Genomic DNA, 27,981 nt, shown 5'->3' with positions numbered 1-27,981 from the left:
TTTACACTTGTGTAAATTATTAATCTCTTACAACAACTAATCTCTCACTTAGACAAGTCTCTCACTTGGACAAGTTAAGTCTAGTGATTTCCATTTGGACTTAATAACCTTTATGCTACATGCTATCATTTTTATGTATAAATTTTGTGTTGCCTTCATGAAGCCTTGCTCATCATCTATGTAACGCCCAGAGTTTCAAGTGTTTAAATGTGTTGAGTTTTGTCATTAAATGTGTTTAGTTTGGGTGGTTAAGAGCTTGGTCAGTTTGCTTAAGGTCTGGGGTTCTAATCGCTTTGAGTGTAAAGGGTATTTTGTTTTGTTTTATTAAGGTTGGGTGAGAGTTTAAATTGGATTTGAACTCTGCAGTGGTTATTAGGTTAGTTGTGGGGTGAGCTGGTGTCGTTCTTCAAGTGATATGAGTGTGGGTGGTTACTGTTTCTTTTTCTCAAAATTTCAGCAAGTCTATCTGATGTTTTTTTTTTCTTTTTTTCTTTTTGATTCTATTCTTTAATTTTTCTCCCTTGTTCTCTTACTCATCGTTTTGCTCATCTCTGGTAAAAATATTACCATATTCTTTTTACGACTTGATTGCTTTGATTATTTGTTGTTCGTTTTTGGGCATTGGCGAGTAATCTTCATTTTTTGTTAGGTATTTTTGTTTTGTTTAGGGATTTCAGTAAATTGGGGGTTTAATTTTCTTTAGTTTGGAAGGATCGTTTAATTGTGTTACTTTTTTTAGTGCTCGATTAGGGGAGAATCGTGAGTCGGGTGGTGTTCCTTTAGCGGGTTAGACATTGCACGGTTGCTGGTCGTTGTTGGTAAGTAGGCATTTGCTTTGGGTGCTTTAATAAAGCTGATACTTCGAGTATGCTGTTTGGGGTTTTGGTAAATTGGTGTTTCAATTTGTGGAGTTGATCATTTATGTGGTTTTTCCAAGTTTCAGAAGTCTCGTGGAGGTTTAGCGGCGAAAATGAACCAGGTGTGTAACAAAAACACGAGAAAACGGGGTTCAACGAAAGCTAAAAAAATTTTAAAATTTTTCCTAGGGTTGCACATGTCGTTTCGATCGACTGTGGGCCTTTCGTAGGATTGGTAAGGGCTAATTAAACCCTAATGCATGATATCTGTTAAACTGATAGACTAATTGAGTATATGAAAATCGAAATGTATGTTTGATTGATTTGCATAATTATGTATGATATCTGTATTCGAGCATGTTTAATTTGATAAGATCGTATATCTGTATTCTGCATCTGAACATGGGGTGGGGTTGTATATGTGGAGGAAATGTTCTGTGAGGCGACATTTCACTGATATACTGGCAGCTTGGCTGCATACTATTTTGATAAGTTTCGTATAGACATTATGTGGTGTGTAGGGATGGGTGGGTGTTTTATACCCCACATGGTATGTTAGGATAGACGAAGATGGTGTGTAGAGGATAGGGGTAAAACTCTGTATATTTGTGTGTATTTGAAAATCTGATTATGATAAGAACCCATGTCCGTTTCTGTTCTGGTATACTGGAATTCTGAATTTTATGCATGTATGCCTCTGTTAAGTTACACACTGAGTTTATGAAAACTCATATTTGTTTGTTTGTTTTGTTTAGGTAATCCTCATACATAGGTGGGTCGATGTGACAGATACTCTACGGTGACCACAAGTTCGTGAACTATCTTAAATAATGGTTTTTATTTATATTATGGATTATTTCTGAGACTTTTGTAATTATTGGACTCTCTGGACTGTTTGACTTTTATTTTGGTTTTGGATGTGTTTTTAACTCTTATACTGCGATGGTTGACTAAAATTACGGTTTACGAAAACAATTTTTTTGTTGAAAGCACAAAATTCAAGTTTCAACTATAATGACTTGTAAGCTTCCACTGTAAATTTACATTTTACTTAAAAGGGCAATAAGTGACAGATTCATTTTAAGAATATAATAAGTTTTTTCTGAAAATGTGAACTCTTATAGTAACAATTAATACAAGAAATTTAACATGAAATTTGGTTTCAAAACCTTTCTTTGTAACATTTTCAGATTCGGCCATAACGTCTAGGCCGGGTTTGGGGTGTTACATTTAGTGGTATCAGAGTTAGGTTACAAAACTCGGGCTGTGAATTTTGGGTTCAAAATTCTATTTGTAAAAAAACTGGTTTTTAAAGAAAATCTGTTTCTTTTTGAGTTAGTATGTGGTTCATCAAGTCTCCAGCGTTGATCCTAGAAGTACTTTTGGACTTAAAAATACTGCAGTTAGAACTATTTGAAACTTTACTGAGTTAGCTAGAGACTGTGATTTCTGAAAGATTTTTGAACTTCTGATAAATATTTGAAGCAAAAAACATTTGCTAATAAACACTGAAACTGATGCATAAAATTCTATAATGTAGATAAACTGAACTACAATGAGTGCTCATGGAAGTCGCGGTCGTGGTATTCATGGGCGTGGTGGGCGCCATAGGGGTACTCGAGCTGAGTCTTCCTCTTTGGGCAGTATGCCAAATATGGATACGAGCGAGACACCGGTTTCACCTACTACCAAGACAAGGTCTCAAAGCCGCTTGGGTGGGGACGACACATTGTCCTAAGCCATACTGATAGTTTTGGAGAGGGTCACTAGACCACATTCTGGATCTGGGGACCGTGGATCGATAACCGAACGACTTCGGTCCAATGGAGCTTAACTGTTTAGGGACGTCATTAGAGTTGCCCCTACTGTGGCCAAATACTGGTTAGAGGCCATCGAAAGGATAATGAACGGCATTGATTGCACTCCTGAGTAGAAACTGAAGGGTGCAGTTTCTTTGCTTCACTACGAGACATATCAGTGGTGGTTATCAGTTGAGGAGGGTACTCAGCTGGATCGATTAGTTGAGAGTTTTTAATACTGTCTTCCAGAGAAAGTATGTGGGAGCAAGTTATGTGGATGCTAGCAGGCGTGAGTTCATGAATCTCACTCAGGGAGATAAGTCAGTGACTGAGTATGATGTTGAATTTCTAATACTGAGCTGCTAGGCTAAAGGCATAGTGGCATCTGAGTATGAAAAGTGCATACATTTTGAGGATGGTCTGAGGGATAATTTGAGAGTTTTGATTGCTCCACAAAGGGAGCGAGAGTTCGTTGTTTTGGTGGATAAGGCAAAGATGACCGAAGAGGTTAAACGCGTTGAGTGCTAGAATAGGAATCGTGAGAGAGGTAAGAATAAGAGGGATTCAGGGCCCTTTAATTCTGTTTAGAGGCTTGAAAAACAGGCCAAACTTGAGGGGCCTTCTAAAGTAGGAGTTCCAATTGCTCCTACTGGGCTTCAGCCATGCGGTGACTGTGGTAGGTGCCATTCGAATGAGTGTTGGAGGAGATTGAGAGCATGTCTGCGTTGTGGGTCATTAGAGTATCATATTAGAGAATGTCTACAACATTCTAATCAGATGGAAACTTCTAGTTCAGGTTTTGTTCAGCCATAGAGGATAGTATAGTAGCCACTTAGGGGTTGTGGTTCGGCCAACGGTGGTAATGGTTTGGGCAGAGGACAGAGAGCACCGGGCAGAGGTGTTAATCATACTGAGGCGAGGTAGCCTGCATTGGTTTATATTTTTTGACGCTGAGAGGACAGAAACGCTTCTAATATGATTACAGGTACATTCTTTATTTATGATATTTTGTATGTTGTGTTGATAGATATAGGGTCAACACACTTGTATGTAGATAGTTTTGTTTCTGAAAACTTGGGGGTTATGGTTGAGAGTACTTCGGGTGAAATTTTTGTACTGAGTCCACTGGGTCAGTCGATTTGAGTAAACAGACTGTATAAGAATGTACCGTTAGAAGTAAAATGAGTTGTGTTTTTGACAAATCTAATAGAGCTACTGTTTGAAGAGTTCAACTTGATCCTGGGTATGACTGGTTAGTAGATCATCGAGTCAGTTTGGATTGCGTGTCTAAAAGGGTAGTTTTGAGAACCAAGGATGATGTGGAAGTAGTTGTGGTCAGCGAGCGTCAGGATTGCTTATCCAATGTGATCTCTGCTCTAGTAGCCAAAAAACTGGTTCAGAAAGAGTGTGAAGCATATCTAGACTTCGTAAGTGTTTCAGTTTCTAGAGACTCTTCTATCGGAAATATCAAAACAGTGAAGGAAATTTCAGATGTATTTCTGGATGCGCTGTTGGTTTTACCTCTGAATCGAGAAGTTGAGTTTGGCATTGAGCTTCTATTGGGTACAGTGTCCATCGCTCATTATAGAATGGCACTGAAAGAGCTTACGGAGCTAAAGGCTCAGCTTCAAGAGCTTCTGGATCGTAGGTTCATTCATCTTAGTGTTTCTCCATGGGGTATCGGTTTTGTTCATAAAGAAAAAGAATGATACCATGAGGATGTGTATTGATTATCGATAATTGAATAAGTTGACTGTGAAGAATAAATACCCACTTCCAAGGATCGACAATTTGTTTGATCAGTTTCGTGAGGCTTTAGTATTCTCAAAGATAGATCTCCGCTTTAGGTATCATTAGCTTAGGGTCAAGGAAGCTAATATCTTTAAGACGACTTTTAAAACTCGTTATAGGCACTACAAGTTCCTAGTCATGCCCTTTGGTTTGACGAATGCTTTGGTGTACTTTAAAATCGAGGATGAGCATGATAAGCATCTTAGAGTAATGCTTCAGATACTTCGAGAGAAGCAGCTTTACGCTAAGTTGAGCAAGTGTGAATTCTGGTTAAGAGGCGTAACGTTTCTAGGGCACATGGTTTCTGCTGAGGGGATCCGAGTTGATCCTAGAAAGATTGACGTTGTACTTGATTGGAAGTAGCCAAAGAATGTTTTTGAGATCCACAATTTTATGAGACTTGCAGGTTATTATTAGAGGTTTATTGAGGGATTCTCATTAATTGCAGCTCATCTTACTAAACTGTTACGCAAGAATACTCCTTTTGTTTGGACTAGTGAGCAACAATCGAGCTTTAAGAAGCTCAAGTCTATTCTAACTCAGGCTCCTATTCTAATACAACCTGAATCTGGTAAAGAGTTTGTGGTTTACAGTGATGCGTCACACGTCATTTTGGGATGTGTATTGATACAAGATGGTAAGGTTGTGACTTATGCGTTCCGACAGCTTAAGTCACATGAGAGACATTATCCGACACATGATCTCGAGTTAGTTGCCGTGGTGTTTACTTTAAAAATATGGAGGCACTATCTGTATGGTGAGAGGTGTATCATCTATATTGCCTCAAGTACCTTCTTACTTAGAAAGAGTTAAATTTTAGGCAACGTAAATGGATTGAGCTACTTAAGGATTACGATTGCATGATAGAGTATTATCCAGTAAGGCCAATGTGGTGGCTGATACTCTTAGTCGAAGAGTAATGTCCGATATGAGGGTGATGTTTGCTCGCCTAAGTCTGTTTGATGATAGGAGCCTACTAGCCGAGTTACAAGTTAAGCTAACTTGGATTAATCAGATCCGGGATAAACAGTTGGGGGATGATTCTCTGATTCTACAGTTCCATCAGGTTGAGAGTGGTAGTACATCTATTTTTGGGTTAAATAATGATGGGGTTATGTGTTTCTGAGGTTGAGTTTATGTATCGAACGATTCTAATCTGATACAGTCAATCCTGAGGGATGTGCATAGTTGCCCTTATGCTATACATCTCGGTGGAAATAAGATGTATCAAGACCTCCGTAAGCTATATTGACGGTCGGGTTTAAAATGAGAGGTAACCGATCTCGTTGCTCGTTGTTTAACGTGCCAGCAAGTTAAGGCTTAGCACCAGTTGCCTTTGGGTTTGCTCTAACCTGTTAAGATTTCCTTATGGAAATAAGAACGTGTTACGATGGACTTCGTTAGTGGGTTACCTTTAACACTTACTAAGAAAGATTTCGTTTGGGTTATCGTGGATCGTTTGACCAAGTTCACCCATTTTATTCCAGTTCGGATGGGACTATTCTCTGCAGAAGTTAGCCGAACTCTACATTTTTGAGATTATGAGACTTCACGGGGTTTCGATTTCGATAATTTCTAATAGGGATCCTCGGTTCACTTCTCGATTCTTGAAGAAAATTCATGAGGCTTTGAATTCGAGATTAGACTTCAGTACTACGTTTCATCCTCAAACCAATGGTCAATCTGAGAGGGTGATTCAGATACTAAAGGATATGCTTCGGAGTTGTGTGATTGATTTTCGAGGGAGCTGGGAGGATTTTCTGCCTTTAGCTGAGTTCGCCAACAGTAACAGTTTTTAGTCTAGCATCCAGATGACATCTTATGAGGCTTTGTATGAACGTAAGTGTCGTACTCCTCTATGTTGTATTGATTTGGATGAACGATAGGTTTTGGGTTCGGGGTTGGTTTTCGAAATAGAAGATAAAGTCAGATTGATATGGGATCGTCTTAAGGCAACTTTTGATAGATAAAAGTCCTATACAAATCTAAAAAGGAAGGATATCGAGTACTTTGTGGGTAACTTTTTCTTTCTTGAGGTATCACCGTGGAAGAAAGTTCTGCGGTTCAGACGTAAGGGCAAATTGAGCTCTAGATTCATTAAGCCGTATCGAATTCTGAGTCGTGTGGGACCGGTTGCTTATCAATTAAAGCTACCTCTAAAGTTATACTGCATCCATGACGTATTACATGTCTTTATGTTGAGGCAGTATCGGACTAACCTATCTCACATTGTTTCTGTTGAAAAGATTAAGGTTAAACCGGATTTGACCTTTGAGAATGAGCCGATTCAGATTTTGGATCAAGACTTTAAGATTCTGATAAGGAAGTCTATTTTGTTAGTTAAGGTTTTGTGGCAGAATCATGGCACTGAGAAAGCCACGTGGGAACCTGAAAACTCGATGCATTAGTAATATCCTCACCTATTTAGATCAGGTAATTTTTGAGGTCAAAATTTCTTTTAGGGGTAAAATTGTAACGCTCAGAGTTTCAAGTGTTAAATGTGTTGATTTTTGTCATAAATGTGTTTAGTTTGGGTGGTTAAGAGCTTGGTCAGTTTGCTTAAGGTCTAGGGTTCTAATCGCTTTGAGTGTAAAGGGTTTTTTTTTTTTTGTTTTATTAAGGTTGGGTAAGAGTTTAAATTGGATTTGAACTCTGCAGTGGTTATTAGGTTAGTTGTGGAATGAGTTGGTTTCGTTTTTAAGAGATATGAGTATAGGTGGTTATTGTTTCTTTTTCTAAAAATTCAACAAGTCTATCTGACATTTTTTTCTTTCTTTTATGACTCTATTCCTTAATTTTTCTTCATTGTTCTCTTGGTTGTTGTTTTGCTCATCTCTGGTTAAAATATTACCATATTCTTTTTACGATTTGATTGCTCTGATTTTTTATTGTTCGTTTTTGGTTGGGCATTGATGAGTAATCGTCATTTTTTTGTTAGGTATTTTTGTTTTGTTTAGGGATTTTAGTAAATTGTGGGTTTAATTTTCTTTAGTTTGGAAGGGTCGTTTAACCGTGTTACTCTTTTTAATGCTCAATTAGGGGAGAATCGTGAACCAAATAGTGTTCCTTCAGCGGGTTAGGCGTTGCGTGACTGATGGTCATTGTTGGTAAGTAGGCGTTTGCGTTGGGTGTTTTAATAAGGCTGATACTTCGAGTATGTTATTTAAGGTTTTGGTAAATTAGGTTTCAATTCGTGGAGTTGATCATTTATGTGGTTTTTCCAGGTTTTAAAAGTCTTGTGGGGGTTTTGCATTGAAAACGAACCAGGTGTGGAACAAAAGCACGAGAAAATAATGTTTGACAAAATCTGAAAAAGTGTCCTGTCAATGTCACACGGGTGTGTGCCCAGCCGTGTACGACACATGACCATGTGGGCCCACATGGGCATGCCACACAGGCGTGTGGGTCATGGGCCAAACCGTGTGGGCGCCACTAGTATGTGAGCCCAAAATTTTAAAATTTTTCCCAGGGTCGCACGTGTCGTTCTGATCGACTGTGGGCCTTCCGTAAAGTTGGTAAAGGCTAATTAAACCCTAATGCATGAGATCTGTTAACCTGGTAGACTAATTGAGTATATGAAAAATGAAATATATGTTTGATTGATTTGTATAAGTATGTATGATATTTGTATTCGAGCATGTTTAATTTGATATGATCGTATATCTGTATTCTGTATCTGAACATGGGATGGGATTGTATATGTGGAGGAAGTGCTCTGTGAGGCAACATTTTACCGATATACTAGTAGCTTGGCTGCATACTATTCTGATAAGTGTCGTATAGACATTATATTGAGTGTAGGGATTAGTGGGTATTTTATACCCCACATGGTGCACTGGGATGGACAAAGATGGAATGTAGAGAATGGGGGTAGGACTCTGTATATCTGTGTGTATCTGATAATCTGATTCTGATAAGGACCCATGTTCGTTCTGTTCTAGTATACTGAAATTCTGAATTTTATGCATGTATGCCTCTGTTAAGTTACACACTAAGTTTATGAAAACTCAGATTTGTTTGTCTGTTTTGTTCAGGTACGCCTCAAACATAGGCAAGTCTGTGCGAATGAGACTCTATGGTGTCCACAAGTTCGTGAACTGTCTTAAATAATGGTTTTTATTTAAATTATGGATTATTTCTAAGAGTTTTGTAATTATTAGACTCTCTAGACTATTTGACTTTTATTTTGGTTTTGGATGTGTTTTTGACTTTTATACTGCGACGGTTGACTGAAATCACGGTTTACAAAAACAAATGTTTTTTTAAAAACACAAAATTTGGGTTTCAATTATAATGATTTGAAAGCTTCCACTGTAATTTTACATTTTAGTTAAAAGGGCAATAAATGAGATATTCATTTTAAGAATATAATAAGTTTTTCCAAAAATGTGAACTCTTATAGTAACAATTAATATGAGAAATTTTAACATGAAAGTTGGTTTCAAAACCCTTCTTCGTAACATTTTCAGATTCGGCCATAACGTCTAGGCTGGGTTTCGGGTGTTACAATCTAGACTATCATACCAACCCTAAGACTTGAAGAGTATTAAACTAGTGTATATATATGTGATAGTGACTCTTGCGGCATATACTAGGGAGTCCTTTACCTTGTTGTATGTATATGTGTATATATATTAGTTTCATAGCTACATGGAGGTCTTGTGCTCAAGTATTAATTGAGTGATTTGGTTTATTGAGCATATTGTGATTGGCCTTGAGGCCTCTCTACTGAATGATTACTTGACTTGTTTTGCATGTATGCTTTTTGGTTCTATGATTATGTCTTGCTTGATGACTTAATATGATGGTATACTAGATCGAATTTAAGGTTATGGCATGTTTTAAGAATGAATCTCGATAGTTTTCAAGTATTCTACTGATGTGACATGTCTATGTATGCTTGGGATGTGTTTGAAGGTGATTTTTAAGTGTTTTGGGAGTGAATTTTTGGTCCCCTGCATTAAGGATTTGGCATCTCCCTTAAAGGTATTGGAATAATGAAGTTAATAGTCAATTTTCAACTCTAGGGGTCCAAAGTATTGGAATCTCTCTTGGTTGTATCGATACAACCAAATCAATAGCTTAAATGTTACAATTCTAGATATATATGTACTGATACAAGTCAAGTATGTATCAATACATCCTCCCTTACTTCTATAAAAATATTCTTTTGATCGTTTTAAGACCCCAAGAGCTCGTTTTATATTTCCAACACCTCCAAATACCTTCATATTAATTTGGAATGGTTTAAAAGTGTTTTCAAAGCTTCTCATTTAACTCAAACTCAATTTTTGGACATTATATATTGGTTTTAAAGTTGTATTTTCTTGAGTGTCAAGTTGCTAGAGTTAGTGTCGTGGTAACACCACCTATCCATACTAGTCTCAAAATGGCAACAAGTGTTTCAGTTTAAGATCCTCATTTTCTATTGTTATTTCGATAATAATATTATAAGCAAAAATATTGTCAACAACTATATTTTTCGGTTCCATCATTTTCCTCCAAAGACATAATTTATCAAAATATTTTAATTATCAATATTTTTAGGTATCTAGAACTCTTTTGGGGTTTTATAATTGGTTATGTCCTTGGCCTCTTTTGGGGCACTTGCTTCCATAATATGATCATCTAAAGTGTTTGCTCATTTCATTTTATGAAATTTTTTTTATTTGGTACCAATTTATCTATCGTGTTTCAGGCAGACTTATTTTCATTAGCACTAATAAATTGTCCTACAAGTACACCAATATGAATTTGAGGATCTTCAATTGGTAAATTAGATTTTGTAACTCTTTTAATGTCAGTGAAAGCATCCAACAATTTTCTTTGCATTTTTTTAAATGAATTACATTTTGAACTTCTACTTCACATTGGTTTGTTTGGGGGATCTATATGAGATAATAATGATGCATCCTATGTATTTATCAGGCGGTTATTTTCTCCTCCTAATTTTTGGAACATTATTTCATCAAAATGATAGTCCACAAACCATGTTGTAAACAGGTTTCCTGTACTTAGTTCAACATACAATCAATTCTCTCTATAACAATATCATTTATCTGTAAAATTTTGGATGTTATAGGGAGGTGGTTATTATATACTTATAACGACATTTGAGATTTATATCATATTTGAATTTTTAAATTAAAACTATAATATATTAATAACATTAATTAGTAGGATTTAGATTGTATATTTAATAAAATTTACAAATATCATTTTATTTACTAAAGATTATTTTCATTTAATAAAATATTATTAATATATTTTTATATAAACTTTAAACATTTAAGGATTAAATCTTGAAGAAATGCAAGTTTAAGGATTAAAAGGGATTTAATTATCAAAGTTATATTAGACATAATTTTAATAGAGGAGAAAACAAAGAAGGGTGAGGTTAGGTTGGTAGTTGCTACTTAGCAAACAGCCAGCTATTTTTCATTCCATATTTCCAATCATTAAAGAAGAAAGCTAGAGTTGTTGGTATTCATTTTTGCTATTTCACCTTTCCAGTTTCCACTCTTCTTAAGAATCTCCGTTCCGCTCTTCCATTTTTCTTCTTTTCTTAAACAGTTGTTTTCTTTCTTTTAGTACATAATAATAGGAAGGACGCAAAAAAACGAAAAACACTTTCCTTTTCTCAAACATTTCACCATAATTTCTTATTATTTATTCCTCACTTGGGCTGCTGCCTAAGCTTTCTCTCCTTTGAGTTCCTTTTTTAAAAAAATAAAAAGAGCGCTTTTGGAATGGCTTTCTCTTCTCTCATCAGATCCACTGCCGCCGTCTCCCCTCTCCTCCAGGCCTCCGCCCGCTCCGACCTCTCTCCTTCACCCTCTTATCGCCTCAAGGTTCTTCGCTTCCCCCCCAGATCAACACCGTAGAGCTTTTTTTTATTCCTGTTTTAAATTTGTTGCATAGTTTATTCTTTTATTTCTCTTTTCTTCTTTTTATGTGTTTTTAAAGGAAAAATAATAGTAACTGAGCTAAACCTAAACTGAACGACTGAAATTTGTAGCTTCGTCCTTCTTTTCCTGCTACTTTTCTTGGTAACCGACTGAGTCTTAAGAATTACAATACCTTGTAATGCATGTTTTGTTTAGTAAGTTGTGTATATATATATATATATATATATATATATATATATATATATATATATATATTGGTTTTTCAGTCACATTTCGTTTGTTTGGTTGTGAGAAAACATTGTTTCGTTAATATAATGAATATAAAGGAAATCTGTAAAAACTCGTGTGCGACAGATTATTGCTTTTTAAATAAACTTTAAATTTAACGCTATATTCTTTTCACATTTTCTTATGTTACTAATGCTATATTTTAAGCGACCAGTCTCAGCTTACTTCTGTGACAATCTAAATGATAATGCTTGTTCAGGTTTCAAGCATTGGTTTTGGTGGGAATCTCAATTCCTTTTTTGGTGCTGCAGTTTCAACTAAGTCTTCTTCCTTACAGTTGAGTTATTCCATATTGGCTGTTCAAGATTTCTTCATTATTTCATTTGTGCATATTATTAGTCTTTTACTCTGGCAATGAAGGTTTCTTTTAAAAAAACTATTTGTCTGTTTAGGAAATGCAATTCAAGGAGTATCCAACCTATCAAAGCCACTGCTACGGAAATTCCTCCTACAATTGCAAGTAAGTGTTTTATATGATAGGGAAGGGTAAAAAAGAGAAAGCGGCTTAATTTATTTCTGTGCAAATTAATTCAGAACTTGTATGGACTGATTCTCTGCTTTCGACTTATTTCTAATTTAATTTGACTAGGGTCACGGAGCAGTGGCAAGACAAAGGTTGGAATCAATGGTATGTTTCCTTGTTTTGATTATAGTCATGCTTTTTTTGGTAGTTGTACGTATCTTCATCTTGTTGCTTCACTGATCTTCATAGAAAATTATTTCACCTTCAGTTAGTGTGCATATTTTAAGTTGATGCTTGTGCTATTGCAAATAGCAGAGAACTAGCTTACTGAGTTTAGCTTATTACGTTAGTGTGGATGGGGATAAGGTACTTACCCCTTTGGAAAACAAAGTTGTGAAAACTGCAGTCCTTATATGCTATTATAGTATGTATGGTTGTGAAGTTTCATAAGCTACATATGTGCAAACTGTTGCGAGTTTGATACTTTACAATATCGTTAAGGTTCAATCAGCTTTTGACCTTTAGTTTAGATGCTTGTAACAACTCATTTTTCACAATGAACCTTCACAGGTTTTGGTCGGATTGGAAGGTTGGTTTTACGGGTAGCAATCGCTAGGGATGATTTCGATGTGGTAGCAGTCAATGATCCTTTTATTGATGCTAATTATATGGTAAGCATGTTCAGTTGCACTCTTTGGTTTGACCCATAGTTCCTTTAAAGATATATCTCTTTCATGAATCTGTATCTTGGTTTATCAAAGAGGCTAACAGTTCTGAAACTATGCAGTATTGTCTTTCAAGTATTACTGTTATTAAGTAAGCATTTTGTTTCTATTCTGTTTACCTTTGAGAAGCTTAGTCATTAGAAAAAGGTGCCTTGATGTGGACCTTAGTAGATTTTATAATGTTCTTTAGTAGTTTTGGCATCCATGCAAATGCCTTTTTGGTTTTTATGTCCCTGCTTTCTTGTTGCCAAAATTTTTTCAATATAATAAGTACTTATGTTGCTCGGGCTTGGATATGAATACTGGATTTTGGCATGTCAAATGTGTTAACTCCGACTCGTCAATTGCCTTGAACTTAAGAGATGGACATATGGAATAAAAGAGTTCAAGAGAAGGATATGTCTGCAGGGAGCTATGTCAAAGACTAGCTGGTTATGATATTTTATCTTTTCATAATTTGGAAATTTAACCAGTAGCTTGTTTTTTGTTGGTTCAACACTATGTTACCTGGATTTGTGATCTGAATCTATGGGATACGAGTATGTGTTTGACATGGGATGTTAAATTTTTCTAGACTCTCCCATGTATTTGTAGTGTCCTTGAAGAGTAATATCTCCATTCAAGTCTGAATTTGCGTTGGACACGGGTACATAAAGAAAAAGAGTTGGAGCAAAATGGGTTCAACATGTACACTTTCTGTTTTTTAGTCCTGATATTTCTCTTGGTGTCACAATGAAAACAACTTTAGTATCAATACTCATTATTACCATTATGCTTATTTTGTCTGTGTAGCTCTGGGTGTTGGGTGGTTGTGCTTGGGCTCAGGGCTGCTCTTGTCTGTTCTGTTTATTACATGCCTTGAAAACTGCCCTTATTATCCTTTTGGTCATTAGAAAATTGTTGCAATTTACTATTATCTTTTGTTTTCTTATTCGAGGCTTACATGTTTAAATACGATTCTACTCATGGAGGCTTCAAGGGAACCATCAGAGTTGTGGATGACTCCACCTTGGAAATTAATGGCAAGCAAATACAGGTTGTAAACAAAAGGTATTGTTCTGGAGTATTTTCCTTGAATGATTTATTGTAGTTTGATTTAGCTACTCTAAGATGTGTTATTCTCATTATAAACAAATTGAAACATAGTTGAATTCATTAAATATTTAAAATTTTGCTATTAAACCATCTCAACTTGGACTAGCATTTAAACAATATCCACCAGGGACCCTGCAGAGATCCCTTGGGGTGATTATGGGGCTGAGTTTGTTGTCGAGTCATCTGGTGTTTTCACAACATTAGCCAAGGCCTCAGCACATTTGAAGGTTAGCTGTCTAATGTCCTTGGATTTTTTTAATATTTCTCCCTTTTTGCATAATCACATTAATCGAAACACATAGTACAAGCACATCTGTGAGTGTGTGCATCATGCAGAATGCTCCAAATTGAACTTTAATGAATGTGTTCTTCAGGGTGGTGCCAAGAAAGTTGTAATCTCAGCTCCTTCAGCTGATGCTCCAATGTTTGTGGTGGGAGTAAATGAGAAGACCTACAAGCCAAGCATGGACATAGTTTCTAATGCTAGTTGCACCACCAATTGTCTTGCTCCTCTTGCCAAGGTCTAGTTGCATCCTTATATTTTAAGCTTTATTTTCGCACTGTTAACTGTTAATGGTCACAAGTCATGTGCTATGAGCAAAGAATGAGAAATTGTGTTTATTTTGTAAGATTCTGCTTTTGTGTGTTTTGACTTCTTGGTGGTTGACTATTTCATCTACCTTTATTTGACAGTATTTCTCTGTAGCTGGTAGACAATCCCATATGCCTGTCTTTAGTTCATGGTGGATGATATCCGTTTTCTTTTTGGCAGTTTTCCTTAGTTTTTGTCATAACATGTTGCAGGTAGTTCATGAGGAATTTGGTATCATTGAGGGTTTAATGACGACTGTCCATGCAACTACAGGTATGTCGATATTATGTACCGCTCATTCATTAGATAGTACATGATGTTACATTGTTATGATAACATGGTAATTTATGAAATCCAGCAACACAAAAGCCTGTGGATGGCCCTTCAATGAAGGATTGGCGAGGGGGTCGAGGAGCTGGGCAAAATATCATTCCTAGTTCAACTGGTGCCGCAAAGGTATCAGATTTATATGACCAAATTTCAGACGATAAACTTCGAGATGGAAATTTTTAATTGTAAGTTTCCTTTTAGGCTGTGGGAAAAGTTCTTCCGCAACTAAATGGAAAACTTACTGGAATGGCATTCCGTGTCCCAACACCCAATGTTTCTGTTGTTGATTTAACTTGTCGACTTCAGAAGAGTGCCTCCTATGACGATGTCAAAGCAGTCATAAAGTGAGTTTTCTAACGTGTGGCTGAAGTATCCGCCTTGATCATTTTTCTGTTTCATTTTCTTGAATATATACCACGTTCACCGATATTCTTATCTCCTTTTAATGAAGGTATGCTGCAGCGGGTCCACTTAATGGCATTCTTGGATACACAGAAGAGGATGTTGTCTCGAATGATTTTGTGGGTGATTCGAGGTACTGGCAGTCTCTTGCTATTGTACACATTCATCCTCCATATACCTTATGCTGAAATGTAAAATGGGATTGTTTTAATCCAGGTCTAGCATATTTGATGCAAAAGCTGGAATAGGGTTGAGTGATTCTTTCATGAAGCTTGTTTCATGGTATGACAATGAGTGGGGTTACAGGTATGTTTTCCTCTCTTTCTCTTTCTCTTTCTCTCCTGCACTCACATGTGTATGGATGCAGGCACAGAGATGAGCAAACACAAGAGTGCTGCATATGTTTGAATGATGGTGTTCTTACATGAAATACGAATCATCTTGTCTGACGGTTTTCTTAAAATTCTGTTGCAGCAATCGGGTTCTTGACCTAATAGAGCACATTTCACTGGTGTTAGCAACACACAACTAAATATTTAGAGATTTGTACTGCCATTTTTGTGTGGGTTAGAAGTTGGTTTCAGGGAATAGGCATAAATTCCACAGTACCCAAAGTGTATGTTTTTTTCTCTCTTTTTGGATTGCTTGTCCATGTAAGAGTTGGGCGTCCCATAATGAAAATGTGAAATAATGAAGAATCGAGCAACCTTAAGACTGCTATTTGTGGCAAATCTAGGAGGGTTTTATCTTTGTCAAAATATATATATATATTTGGGCAGTATCTTTTATATGAAAATCTATGAATGATCTGGTTTGATGTTTCCTTCTGTTTTTGGTTAAATGGTTGTGGAATGTACTTGTTCTATGTAGAAAAAGAATTCAATGTTATTAGTAAATTCGCAGTTCTAGTGTGAGCTTCCCAAAAAAATTAACTACTTTCATCGAAGTTTCTAAGGAATATTAATATTTCTAAAAGCATATCTTTAAATATTTTTGTGTTTCGAAATGAATATCAAAATTTCTAAGGAAAATAATTAGATATTTTGGTATATATAAAGCTTTCTAAGGAAATGCTAATATTTTTGTGGATAATTGTTAAAATTTTGGTATTTATAATAAAAATTTTGGTCTGCCAAAATAGAGGTACACAAGATTTTAACAAAATTTCTAATAAAATACCAAATAGTTTTAGAGTTTAAATTTAGATATTTCAATATAATATTAAGGAATACCAATATTTCCAAGAAACTTAGTTAGAAATTTTGGTATATCAAAATTATGTTACACAAGTTTATACCAAGATTTATAATGAAATGCCAAATTTGCTAAGTATTTATCCTTAGAATTTTGGTATATATTCATATTTCTATGGAACTTCGTTAGAAATTTTGGTATACTAAAATCTAGATTTATAAGTTTATACCAAGATTTCTAACAAAATACCAAAATTTTTAATAGCATATCATTATGTATTTTGGTATACCAAAATACCAAGAGTTTGGAACCCTTAGTAGACTACTTGTGGTAAGCTAGAGGAAGGTGAGGATGATATCAAGTCATCATGCTACAATGGACATGACAAAGGATTGCAATCTCGCAGCGGTGAGCTAACTCCAAAAACTCATCCTTAATTGGATTGTAGGTTGTAAGTCGCCTACATGAGGCCAAAATCGCTAGTAATTGCCAGTTAGCCATACGATGGTGAATCCGTTCCCTGGCTTTGTACACACCACCCATCACACTATGGGAGCTGGCCATGCCCAAAGTTGTTACCTTAACTGCAATGAGGATGATGTCGAAGGCAAGGCTAGCGACTAGAGTGAAGTCATAACAAGGTAGTTGTATTGGAAGTAGAGGTGAATCTAGGGGGACTGGTAGGGGCCCCGGTCCCCCCTAAAATGAAAAATTGTTATTTACGCCCTTTAAAAATTTTTAAAATTTTATATTAGTAAAGTAAAATTGCACTTTGGCCCCCCCTAAACTTATAAAAAATTGATTTAATCCTTTAAAAATTATAAAGATATAGACTATTAAAAATAAAAAATTCATTCGACCCCCCTAAAAATTTTCTGGCTTCGCCCCTGATTGGAAGGTGCTGCTAGATCACCTCCTTTTCAAGGAGAGGTAATGCTTGTCGGGTTTCTTGATTTGACACTGCTTCACACCCAAAAAGAAACGAGATACGTCTGAATTAAACTTACAGATAGAAACCTTCTTTCGTTTCTTGATGATGAAGTAAGACCAAACCCATAAGCTTATTATCCTAGGTCAGAACAAGTTGATAGGATCCCCTTTTACGTCTTTGGATTCCTCCCATGTGACGACATGAGAGCATAAAAAGGAAAGAGAGGATGGGATTTCTCTCATTTTTGGCATAGCGAGCCCCTAACAAGAGGCCCGCACGACGGGCTATTAGCTTAGTAGTAATACCAAAATATATAATAAAGTACTAAAATTTCTATAAAACCTCATTATAAATTTTGGTATATTAAAATCTAAATTTATAAATGTTTACCAAATTTTTTAACGAAATACTAAAATTTATATTCTGAAAACATTAATATAAGTTACTCAAGTTATATAATTTTAATTAAAATATTGAAATTCGTATCACTTAAAATATTTTTCATTAATTAGATAATTTCTTTAAATATTTGAAAATATCAAAATTTTTGCATATACAATGCCACAAAGAAAATTATGTTTTTATTAAATAAGTGTTATCTGTTAATTTAATTAAAAGTTAAATATGGATATAACCAAATATCATAATATGAAAATTTTTGATGTAACCCAAATATGAAATAACAATTATATAACTAAATATTTTGGCAGATATCATCTAAAATTCAAAATTATACCCTAAGGTATTTTGGTATATAATACAAATTATAATGTGATACCAAAATTTTCAAAGTAACTGTTAGAAATTGTGATATACCAAAATTTTAAGTACACGTCTTTAGATGTTTTGGTATATACCATAATTTTAAGGAGTACTAATATTTCTATGGGACCTCGTTAGAAATCTTGGTATACCAAAATCATATTTACATAAAGTTGTACTAATATTTCTAATGGAATACCAAAATTTGTAAGCGCATATTGTAACAAGCCCAAATTGCCTGGGCCCAAATACAAATATTAAACCAAAATTAACAGTCCATTTACAATAAGTGCAAGCCCAGATTACAAACAAAATTAACCCTAAACCCAAAATAACAGCCCACAAACTAAAAATTTTCAGCCAAAAAAGGGAAACCCTAAGCCCCAACGCCGCACGTCAGAACCGCCTCCTCACACGCCACCGCCGCTGTTTGCCTATCACCAGCCGCCTATGCGCCTGACACCTGCAGGACCAAACCACACGCAATAGCAAGAAACAAGAACAAAAAGTAGCAAAACGACAAAAAATAATGATCAAGAGTTGTTAGATCCGGCTATAAAAGCCCAAAGTTCACCTGTGTATTTTTTTACAAAAGCATCGATTCTGAGTGTAAAAGAAATCAATCAAAAACAAGTTAGTTTTTTAAAGGTGATTATTTTTTAAGGGTTTCTCTAATCTTTCATTTTTACTTCATTTTTATTTTTTAATACGAAAATAAAAAGAGAAGGGAAGAAACGTACCTGAATCACCCCGTGGCTCCGTCGGCGGAGGTCTTTTCGCCATCGTCGGAATCGAGCCTTAAAAAGGGTCTAAAGTTTCTTCTGTCCCTCGGGTTGAAAGCCCAACTTTCGTACGCTACGAAGCAAGGGCCGAGAGGCCCATTTCTTTCGTCGTCGGCCATTGGCCATGGCGGCGGCGTGTCGACGAATGGTGGCCCATTCGACCTGAGAAAGGGGTGAGGGGAGATGAGAGGATGAGAGGATTCTAAGTTTTTTTTTTAAAGGCTTAGGCAGAAATGAAATTTTGAAAAAAATTTGGATTTTATAACATAATAAAATGACGCCGTTTTGATCTTGGGGTTTAGAGGCCAAAACGACGTTGTTTTGACCTCTGACCCCCGACCAGACCCAGCAACCCTCAGGATCCGCGTTTTTATGGTGAATGGGCTATTTGCACGTGAGGTCCCTCCGCTTTTGCACCGTAGTGCAATCTGGTCCCATGGGTTTCTTTAATTTTAGCCACATAATTTTCTACTTGTTTCATTTAGCCCGTGCTGAAACGCGGCACATAAGGCTGGGAATATTTTTCTAATTAGACCCTCATTCTTTGAGCACATCCCATTTTGGTCCATGGTGGCCCTTTTTTTATTTTTTTGTGATTTAAGCCCCAGATTTTGGGGTCCGTTTTCAATTTAGTCCTTAGTCTATTTAATTTTAATTTTTTATTTAAAAAAATAGTTTTGTCTAATATTTCACTTACTATTTATTTACTTATTTTCAATTATTAATCAAACTTACATTAGTATTTATTTATTTATTTATTGGCTTGTTCAATTTATTTTGGCCATTATTGTTGCTATTTATTTCATTATTTATTTGCTATTTTTAATACTTTCAAAATTTAGATTTATTATTATGGTTATTATTGTTGTTATTATTGTTATTGTAATATTGTCATTGCATCATTTATGCATGTTAATATTGGGATTTGTTAGCATCAATGCTACATGTATATTTTATTATGCATATTATTTCATTGTTATTTCAAATGTATATTGCAATATCGTTATTAGCCACATATGATCTTTTCAAAGTTTTTTAAACAATTTCTTTTAAAGCATAATCAAATAAACTACGCGCATATTGATAGATATTTCATGTGCTTTCACCCATTATTCAAAAAAAGGAAAAGTTTTAAAATAAGGCAATATTTCACGTTTTTGGGATTCGAGAAATTGTACCCTAACTTACGGGGTTTCGATTTTCTTGTTAAACCTAAATAGTAAAATATCCTTTTAAATTTCAAAATACACGAAATTTCAATAAAAATTAAAGGCAAGCTTAATCTCTAAGGTTCCAAGTCTCGTGTCCTAACTTACGGGATGTGACATTTCGTTACCTTGGGACGAGTGGGTCTTTAACTTCCTTTTCGATTTATTCAAGCGTTTTCTAATAACATTAATAAAAGGGGTCATATTTTAAATTTCCTTTCGAAATTTCAACTTTCGACATTTAGACAATAATTAGTTAATTAGGTACCAATTTTGGGCATGACGAGGGTGTTAATCCTTCCTCGCACGTAACCGACTCCCGAACTTGTTTTCTCTAATTTCGTAGGCTAAAATTGTTGTTTTAATAAATCAAAATATTTTATTAAAACAATCAAATTACGAGGTGACTTGATCACACCTCATAAAAAGGATTGGCGGCGACTCCCGTGTTCGTTTTCATTTTCAAAATTAAAGTCGACCCGTTTTTAAAAAAAATGGTTTCGACACATATCTTTAGATTTTTTTTATATACCACAAATTTTAAGGAAATATAAATATTTCTATAGGACCTCGTTAGAAATTTTAGTATATCAAAATCATGTCACACATCCTATACCAAGATTTTTAACTAAATATAAAAAAATTTAGAGCTTATCTTTAGATATTTTGGCATGTATCACAATTTACAAGGGAATAGTAATATTTTTATGAGACCTCGTTACACATGTCTATACCAAGATTTCTCTTGAATTCAAGTGTGTGTAAATAATGACCCAATGCTCTCTTTATATAGGGAGAGTTTAGAGAGTTTAACTATGAGTAAACTTAATCACTTTAATATTAAATTAATATAATATTTATTAAGATAAATTTTAGATTAAATTTAATATTAAATCTTATTAAAAAATAGAATTTTTATCTACAATATACACATTAAATTAAATTTAATATCAAATTAATAAAAAACAATTAAGGTAAGTATTAAAATAAATTTAATATTAAACTATTAAAATAATATTATTTTTGAAATAAGTAATTTGAAATAAAATTCTTTGGTAGAGTCCCAGTAGGAGTGTAACTCTTCCACTGCTCAACCATTGATGACCAACTGTCGCTAGCCACTAGGACATCGCCGTCGCAACCATCGGCACCACCGTGTTCAGTGATGCAGGTGCAAAACGCTTACGACACCGCAAGCCAATTTGGCTACTGCCAGTTCGGTTCGGGTTAATGATGACCCGATCGGTCCGGTCTAGCCATCTGTTTCACATACCAGACCCAATTCGACTAGTTTTTGGGTCTTGGTCTCAGTTTTGGGCTCTTGGGCTCAATTTACGATCTTAGGTCCAATTTTCAAGTTCAATTACTCATTAGGCCAATTGTCTGACTTGAAAATTAACTTCTAAAATATCATATTAATTTTAATTGATTTGATTAATTTATTTACTTGATCAAAATTAATTTTTCCAAAAACTACTTAGATTTTCCAAATTAATGTTTTTAAAAAATTCTTTAATCAAATCCTCTAATTGAACAAATCTTACAACCACCTAATTTAATTCCACATCGAATAAATAGATTCAATTAAATTATTCCCAAAGTCGTAGAATTTTATTCTGATTCAAATGCAATCCGATCGAGCTTTTGTTGAGTTAACGGAGAGACAAATCAGACATATACAATTAGGCTCTAGTGATTGCAATTATGTCAAGAAGCATCGTTCCGATAATTCGCAATTACTTAATCATGGAGTCAATCCATAAGAAGTACCATGATTGAAAACTCCTTATTATATACTCTTTACGAAAGCAATCCATTCAAGTATTTTGTCCAATGACCTCGTCATGTGTGTGTTACCTTCATATGATATCCTTGATTTCTTTAAGTTAAGTCCATTCACTCAATACAATCCTATTTTATCTCATTGTCACCGTTGTGTCTTTGTAATGATTAATATGATCACTGTCAACAGATGACTGTGATAAATTACTCGTTCGAGAACAAGTAACTCGTGGTCACGTTCCATATCTATCAATCCATACAATGCCAATGAGAGGATATCATTAACTCTTTAATTGCGCTATGAATTCCACTGTTGTTAGTAAATCCATGCCATACACAAGTCATGTACCCAATATACCGACTATTGGCTCGATCATCTTTAGAGTATAAGCCTCCACTTATATCAAAGCACATGAGTTGCATGCGCATAGTTAGTGACTAACTCAGGATTTAGGTAAATCACACCATGAACGTCACAAGTGAATTAATTCGCAAACTGATTTAGAATTAATTCATCTTGGGCCCAGTCTAATGTATCATTCTACCAATGAATACATATATATCTCTACTCGTAGAGTCAACTGCTCCAATAACCAAGACTAGTCATCTCTCCAATTGGAATTGTAGACAACATAATAATCCTTCTCAGTATTTGAATCAAATGTTCACTTTGATTCTTTTATGGGATTACGAACTCATTTGGATTACCTACTGAAGTAAATTGTCTTTCTCGCAATTTAAACGTTCATTACAATGCCGCTTATCTTCAGTTTGAACCTTAGGCAATGAATAAGCTAATATTTGTTTGTCACAATTTTGCTATACATGCAAAATATAAAAGATATAAATACAAAAGACATAATAGTGAAATGTGAAATTAACTTTATTTATTTATTGTTCAAATAAATAATAAACAGTTAAATGTTTACTATAATATGAACACATTTCCCAATAATTAGAAATTTTAATATACTAAATTTTGAGTTTACAAAACTATACAAAATTTCTAATAAAGTACCAATATTACTATGGAATTTCATAAGAAATCTTGGTATATAACAGAATTTTGTCATTTACCAAAATTCATATAATTAGATATTTGGGTATCGGTTTCTCTAGTTACAATAGAATTCTAATGAAACCAAAAATTTTGAATATTTTCAACCAATTTTCTTTAATTAGTTAATTTTAATATTTTTAAATATATTTTTATTAATAATAAAACGAATAAAATTATTTTATTTTAGTTAATAAATGTTATCAAGAAAATTGATTATTTAATTAAAATTAAATTACTATATAACAAAATATTTTAATATGAAAAAATTTCTAGGTACAACTCAAATACAAAATTTCAAAATCTTAAGATTATATAATTAAATATTTTGTATCTACCAAAATTTTAGGATAATCGTTAGAATTTTGATATACCAAAATTTTTAATTTTTAAGCTTATATCCTTAAATATTTTGGTATATACCAAAATTACTAAGGTGATATCACAATTTTCATACCATAATTTCTAAGGTGATACCACAATTTTAAAATGTTAAAGATGGTAGTATATCCAAATTTATAAATGCATATCATTAGATATTTCGGTATATATCATAATTTCTAAGGACATGCCTTAGTAATTTTGGTATTTTGTAAATGGGTGTACTAATTTTTTATCATAATTTAATTTTTTATTTATTAAATTACAGATTATCTTGATAGTTGACAAGAAAAGCTCTTCCATTTGACGTACTTAGACTACCTAGCTAGACGAGCTTTCAATTCTTAAACTAGATTTTTTGGGACTTTGGTCGTTCAATTGACGTACTTAGACTACCTAAGTTTGGAATTGACCGATGACATGTTCAAGTTGGAAAAAAACAATACAATTCTTTTTTCTAGGTTTTCCATTTGACGAAAGAGTTCACATTGCATTGTTTTCTATACTTGAAGATTGGGTCTTTATATATTTTTAAAATATAAAAAATTCAAAATAATTGTTTTGTAATAGTTTAAAAAATTGTTGATTTTTTAGAGAAATTTAATTAAAGAATATAATATTAATCTAAAATATGTCACTTAGATAGTTGGATTTAAACCAACTTGATTTTTACCATATTCATAAAAGTGACATTAGTTTAAAATGAGCACAATATGAATGGTGTTAAATATTTTTCTTGTTTAGCGAGTTTTGGAGGTACATTGAATATTAAAACGGAGTTTCTTAAATTTTTTGAATTTTTTGGAAATAGATTTAAATTGATAAATTTTATAAATGTTGAGGGCTAAAATTAATTAATTTTTTTTTAGATTTTGAACTCAAATGACAAATTTTGTAGACATTGAGGGATGAATTTGTTGATTTTTTTTTATTTAAGATCAAATTGGTAGAATGTGTAAACATTGGAAGGTCAAAATTGTTATTAGGCTAAAAGAGCCATATCAGCTTTCCATCACTCATCTAACAGAACCTCACGGGAGAGTGACTAAAATATTTAGTTTCGAAAATTTGAGTGACTAATTCAAAAAACAAAAAATAGTTGAGTGACCAAAATAGAACCAAAAGCATAGTTGAATGATTATTTTTGCAATTTACCCATAAATAATAGTTATAATAGAAGTTATAATGGGTAAATGACCCAAAAATGCTGATTTTTAACCATAATTATTGGATTAGACTGGTTTTTGCAAAAGTTACTGGATTAGGCCGATTTTGAAGAGAGAAAGGGAAAATGTGTCCAGTTGGGCACGTTTTCAGTGGATATGTTAGGAAAATGCTTCCAGCTAAATGCGCTTTCGGCTTTGGCTAGATAGTTAAATGCTAGTGCTTTTATCTTTGAATCTCGGCTTCGATTCCTCTCCTACTCATATTTGTTTGTATTTTAACATATTAGTTCTTTTGTCAGATGGTTAGATAATTGTAATTACATCCTTAGGTCTTAAGTTCAATTCATGTTGCTTCAAAATTTTTTTATTTTTAATTAATAATTTTAACATATTAGTTCCTTTCATTAGATGGTTAGATAATTGTGATTACATTCTTGAGTATGAGGTTCCATTATTTTTATAAGCATATTAATATTTTTTATTTCATATTGTTTCAAGCTTTTTATTTTAATTAATATTTTGATGATATTTTTAATTATTTTTATTTTTAATTAATGTGTTTTTATTTTTAACTCTTTTATTTATAAAATCAAATAATTCTTTCAAATATCATTTATTGAAAGAAAAATAATAATATGCTTATAAAAATAATGGAACCTCAAACTCAAGAATATAATCGTAATTATCTAACCACCTAACAAAAGGAGTTAATATGTTAAGAAAGTTAACAAACGGAGTTAATCTCTTGTTCAGCAAACTCGGGACAGTCTCGGATAAAGTGATCTAAAGATCCACATCTAAAACAAGCTCGATCATTCAGTCTACAACTACCCAGATGTCGTTTACCATAATGCCTGCACCCAGTTCTATCAGATCGGACATTTCCAACACTAGCAACAGAAGTAGCTAGAGCTTTGAAGCTCAAATGCGATCTAGCTCGATCTCTGTTCGAATGTCCCGCATTAGCCTTTGAACGGCTATAATCCTCTCGAAATTTCTTTGGTGCAGACTAAAATGATTTACTCAAATATCTCCTTCTCACATTTCTAGCTTCAGAATCAACTTTTCTTTTCCCTCTACCGAGTTCTCGACTTTGCATGCTCGATCAACAAGTACACCAAACTCTTTTATCTCCAGAATACCAACTAACAGACGAATATCTTCATTCAGACCATCTTCGAATCTTTTACACATTATTTCTTCGGTGGATACACATTCTCGTGCATATCGGCTTAGTCGAGCAAATTCTTGCCCGTATTTCGTTATGGACATACGACCCTGTTTAAGCTCAAGAAACTCTTTTCGCTTTTGATCAATAAATCTCTGACTAATGTATTTTTTCTGGATTTCAGATTGAAAGAAATCCCAGGTAATTCGTTCTTTCGGAACAACAGAAGTCAGAGTTTTCCACCATTGATAAGTTGCATCTCTCAACAAAGAAACAACACATTTAACACATTCTTCGGGAGTACAAGACATTTCATCGAACACTCGGATGGTATTCTCGAGCCAAAACTCGGTTCTCTCAGCATCATCATTAGTGGCCCTGAGCTCTTCGGCCCCATATTTTTAAATTTTATCAATCGAAGGCTTATTCATCAAAATCGAATTCATAACAGGAGGTACAACAGAAGTCTGAGGGGGATTAGGCAGGGGCAGAGGTTGTTGAGCAGCCGGATTCATTCGTACGAATTCCGTGAACTACTCGTTCATCATTTGGAAGAAGACTTGTTTAGCCTCTCCCTCATGGCTACTCGAAATAGGTATAGAATCAAATTACACTGCCCCTTGAGTGGGAGCGCGGATGCATTACTTTTCACATCATCTGCTACGGCTCGATCGGGATCTATTTACTATACGAAAACACATTTTCAAATGTCAAGAATCATCACACTATCGCAGTATAAGAATATGACATGTATAGCTAGACTCACACGCGCTACGTTAGTCCTAGAATCGACTAAACTGTAGCTCTGATACCAGTCAAATGTAACACCCCTAACCTGTGTCCGTCATCGGACTAGTGTTACGAGGCATTACCTACAAGACACAGTTAAGTACGGTCATTTATCACCTTTCATGCATCAAAGGATAACGATTCATTTATAACATTATCAAACTCGAATATCCACAATTCACTTATACTAATTTTGATTACATGAATCATAAAGTCAATCCAAATCAGTTGTACTTTACTAATCATGAATGGCAAATAGGCATACTTCAAAATTCAACCAATTCAATTCGGTTACCAATTCTAAATTTTGAATCAAGCTAACATACATCAAAACTCAATTGAACATGTTTCATAATTATCAAATTCGAACTAAAATTGTATACATCAAAAGCCATGTTCACATACTTAATAATTAAATTATATTCAAGCATATATCCTTACTTTTCATATACGTAAAATATATCGAACATAATTTCATTAGCTAAATATCAAACGTTTCATTTCATTACTTCAGATATGCACATAATGAAACCAATCGAACCGATATATACAAATAATGTCCATTCACATATATTACATTAGCAACTTTACAATATAACCGAACATACTTTTGGTGTCATTATAATATACGCATTTTACCCTAAATACAAAAACCATTTCTATGTATATTTACCGAATCAATATTAACCTAATTCATTAAATATTTCATAACCATACCAGTTTCACATGTTATACATACTAATCTATATTTAAACTTCCACACGACATAATAGGTATGCGTATATAATACACATAAACAAGCATCTCCATTTAACATATTCAATTATGATTATTACCAATTTTAAACACTAGTGTCAAACAATTCATACTAAAGTACCTATCTATCATATACCAAATTATTTAACCTCATATATGGCACACTTTGAAACTCAAATATTAAACCTAACATTTTGATCTTTCATTACTTAATCTCAAACAAAGCATATCAACCAAAATAATCATATAACATATTCAATATTTACTTCCACCAACCGTACCTAACTAGCCAACCATTCAAGCATAATATATGTACATAGTTTGCCATTATAACTGAATCAAAACAAACAATACACAATCAAATATTTAATCATCATTTTACTTCATTACTAAGCCGAATTATAAAACCATCCACAAAGACATAACACACCATGTATCAAGCTTACCAAAGATGAGCTAATCATAAGATTTTCATAATATTACTCAATCAAGACAGGTAACCAAAACACTGTACTTACAAGCCATTAAACATACTAACCAAAATGAGTTTATACCATGACTGAATATACACAACACTAGCATCATGATCAAGCCATTTTCGCATAGCTATATGTATATACAATTATCAAAACCAAACATAATAAAACTAGTCTATACATGCCATATGTTCAAAGTTCTAAGCTTTCAAAATACCGAGATTGAGATCGATAGTGTGACAAACTTTCTTGATGATCCCCGAGCTCGTAATTAGCTTC

General features: G+C 34.0%; 2 protein-coding genes and 2 long non-coding RNA genes across 6 annotated transcripts; 2 read left to right on the top strand and 2 right to left on the bottom strand.

Moving 5' to 3' along the window:
• Positions 1–335: 335 nt before the first annotated feature.
• Positions 336–1,821, top strand: LOC128039438 (uncharacterized). Of its 2 annotated transcripts, none has more exons than XR_008193951.1 (3): positions 336–818; positions 938–1,092; positions 1,613–1,821. It is a non-coding gene; the product is annotated as an uncharacterized LOC128039438 (long non-coding RNA). The 2 variants fall into 2 exon arrangements; XR_008193945.1 differs by having other exon boundaries at positions 341–818; positions 944–1,092.
• A 9,102-nt stretch (positions 1,822–10,923) lies between these two features.
• LOC105782782 (glyceraldehyde-3-phosphate dehydrogenase GAPCP2, chloroplastic) lies at positions 10,924–16,072 on the top strand. 2 transcript variants are annotated; one of them, XM_012607767.2, is made up of 14 exons: positions 10,924–11,298; positions 11,843–11,919; positions 12,036–12,103; positions 12,233–12,271; positions 12,677–12,777; positions 13,769–13,881; positions 14,054–14,153; positions 14,301–14,447; positions 14,731–14,791; positions 14,877–14,974; positions 15,050–15,192; positions 15,300–15,383; positions 15,467–15,556; positions 15,618–16,072. In XM_012607767.2, exons 1-14 carry the CDS (start codon positions 11,197–11,199, stop codon positions 15,676–15,678), a joined length of 1,284 nt encoding a protein of 427 aa, XP_012463221.1. In that variant the 5' UTR covers positions 10,924–11,196; the 3' UTR covers positions 15,679–16,072. The 2 variants fall into 2 exon arrangements, with proteins under 2 accessions (XP_012463221.1, XP_012463231.1); XM_012607777.2 differs by having other exon boundaries at positions 10,927–11,298; positions 15,725–16,072.
• Positions 16,073–18,286: 2,214 nt separating this feature from the next.
• On the bottom strand, positions 18,287–19,208 carry LOC105782792 (uncharacterized). Its single transcript, XR_008196549.1, has 2 exons — positions 18,878–19,208; positions 18,287–18,740 (listed from the first exon to the last, which is right to left on the bottom strand). It is a non-coding gene; the product is annotated as an uncharacterized LOC105782792 (long non-coding RNA).
• A 6,029-nt stretch (positions 19,209–25,237) lies between these two features.
• Positions 25,238–25,992, bottom strand: LOC105786789 (uncharacterized). The gene is made up of 2 exons (XM_012613269.1): positions 25,556–25,992; positions 25,238–25,457 (listed from the first exon to the last, which is right to left on the bottom strand). The coding sequence occupies exons 1-2, from the start codon at positions 25,990–25,992 to the stop codon at positions 25,238–25,240; spliced, it is 657 nt and encodes a 218-aa protein (XP_012468723.1).
• Between the last annotated feature and the right edge of the window lie 1,989 nt (positions 25,993–27,981).

This window comes from Gossypium raimondii, chromosome 1, assembly GCF_025698545.1.
Source record: "Gossypium raimondii isolate GPD5lz chromosome 1, ASM2569854v1, whole genome shotgun sequence".
Taxonomy (NCBI): domain Eukaryota; kingdom Viridiplantae; phylum Streptophyta; class Magnoliopsida; order Malvales; family Malvaceae; genus Gossypium; species Gossypium raimondii.
This window is presented reverse-complemented; position numbering and strand designations above follow the sequence as displayed.

What these genes read in the sequence shown, in the direction of transcription:
- LOC105786789 (XM_012613269.1), bottom strand. Translation starts at nt 25,992, where the DNA reads ATGTCTTGTACTCCCGAAGAATGTGTTAAATGTGTTGTTTCTTTGTTG. An exon ending in TTGATTCTGAAGCTAGAAAT is followed by an intron (nt 25,458 to 25,555) that starts GTGAGAAGGAGA and finishes ACATTCGAACAG; the next exon opens with AGATCGAGCTAGATCGCATT.
- LOC105782782 (XM_012607767.2), top strand. Translation starts at nt 11,197, where the DNA reads ATGGCTTTCTCTTCTCTCATCAGATCCACTGCCGCCGTCTCCCCTCTC. An exon ending in ACTAAGTCTTCTTCCTTACA is followed by an intron (nt 11,920 to 12,035) that starts GTTGAGTTATTC and finishes TTGTCTGTTTAG; the next exon opens with GAAATGCAATTCAAGGAGTA. An exon ending in GTTCAACTGGTGCCGCAAAG is followed by an intron (nt 14,975 to 15,049) that starts GTATCAGATTTA and finishes GTTTCCTTTTAG; the next exon opens with GCTGTGGGAAAAGTTCTTCC.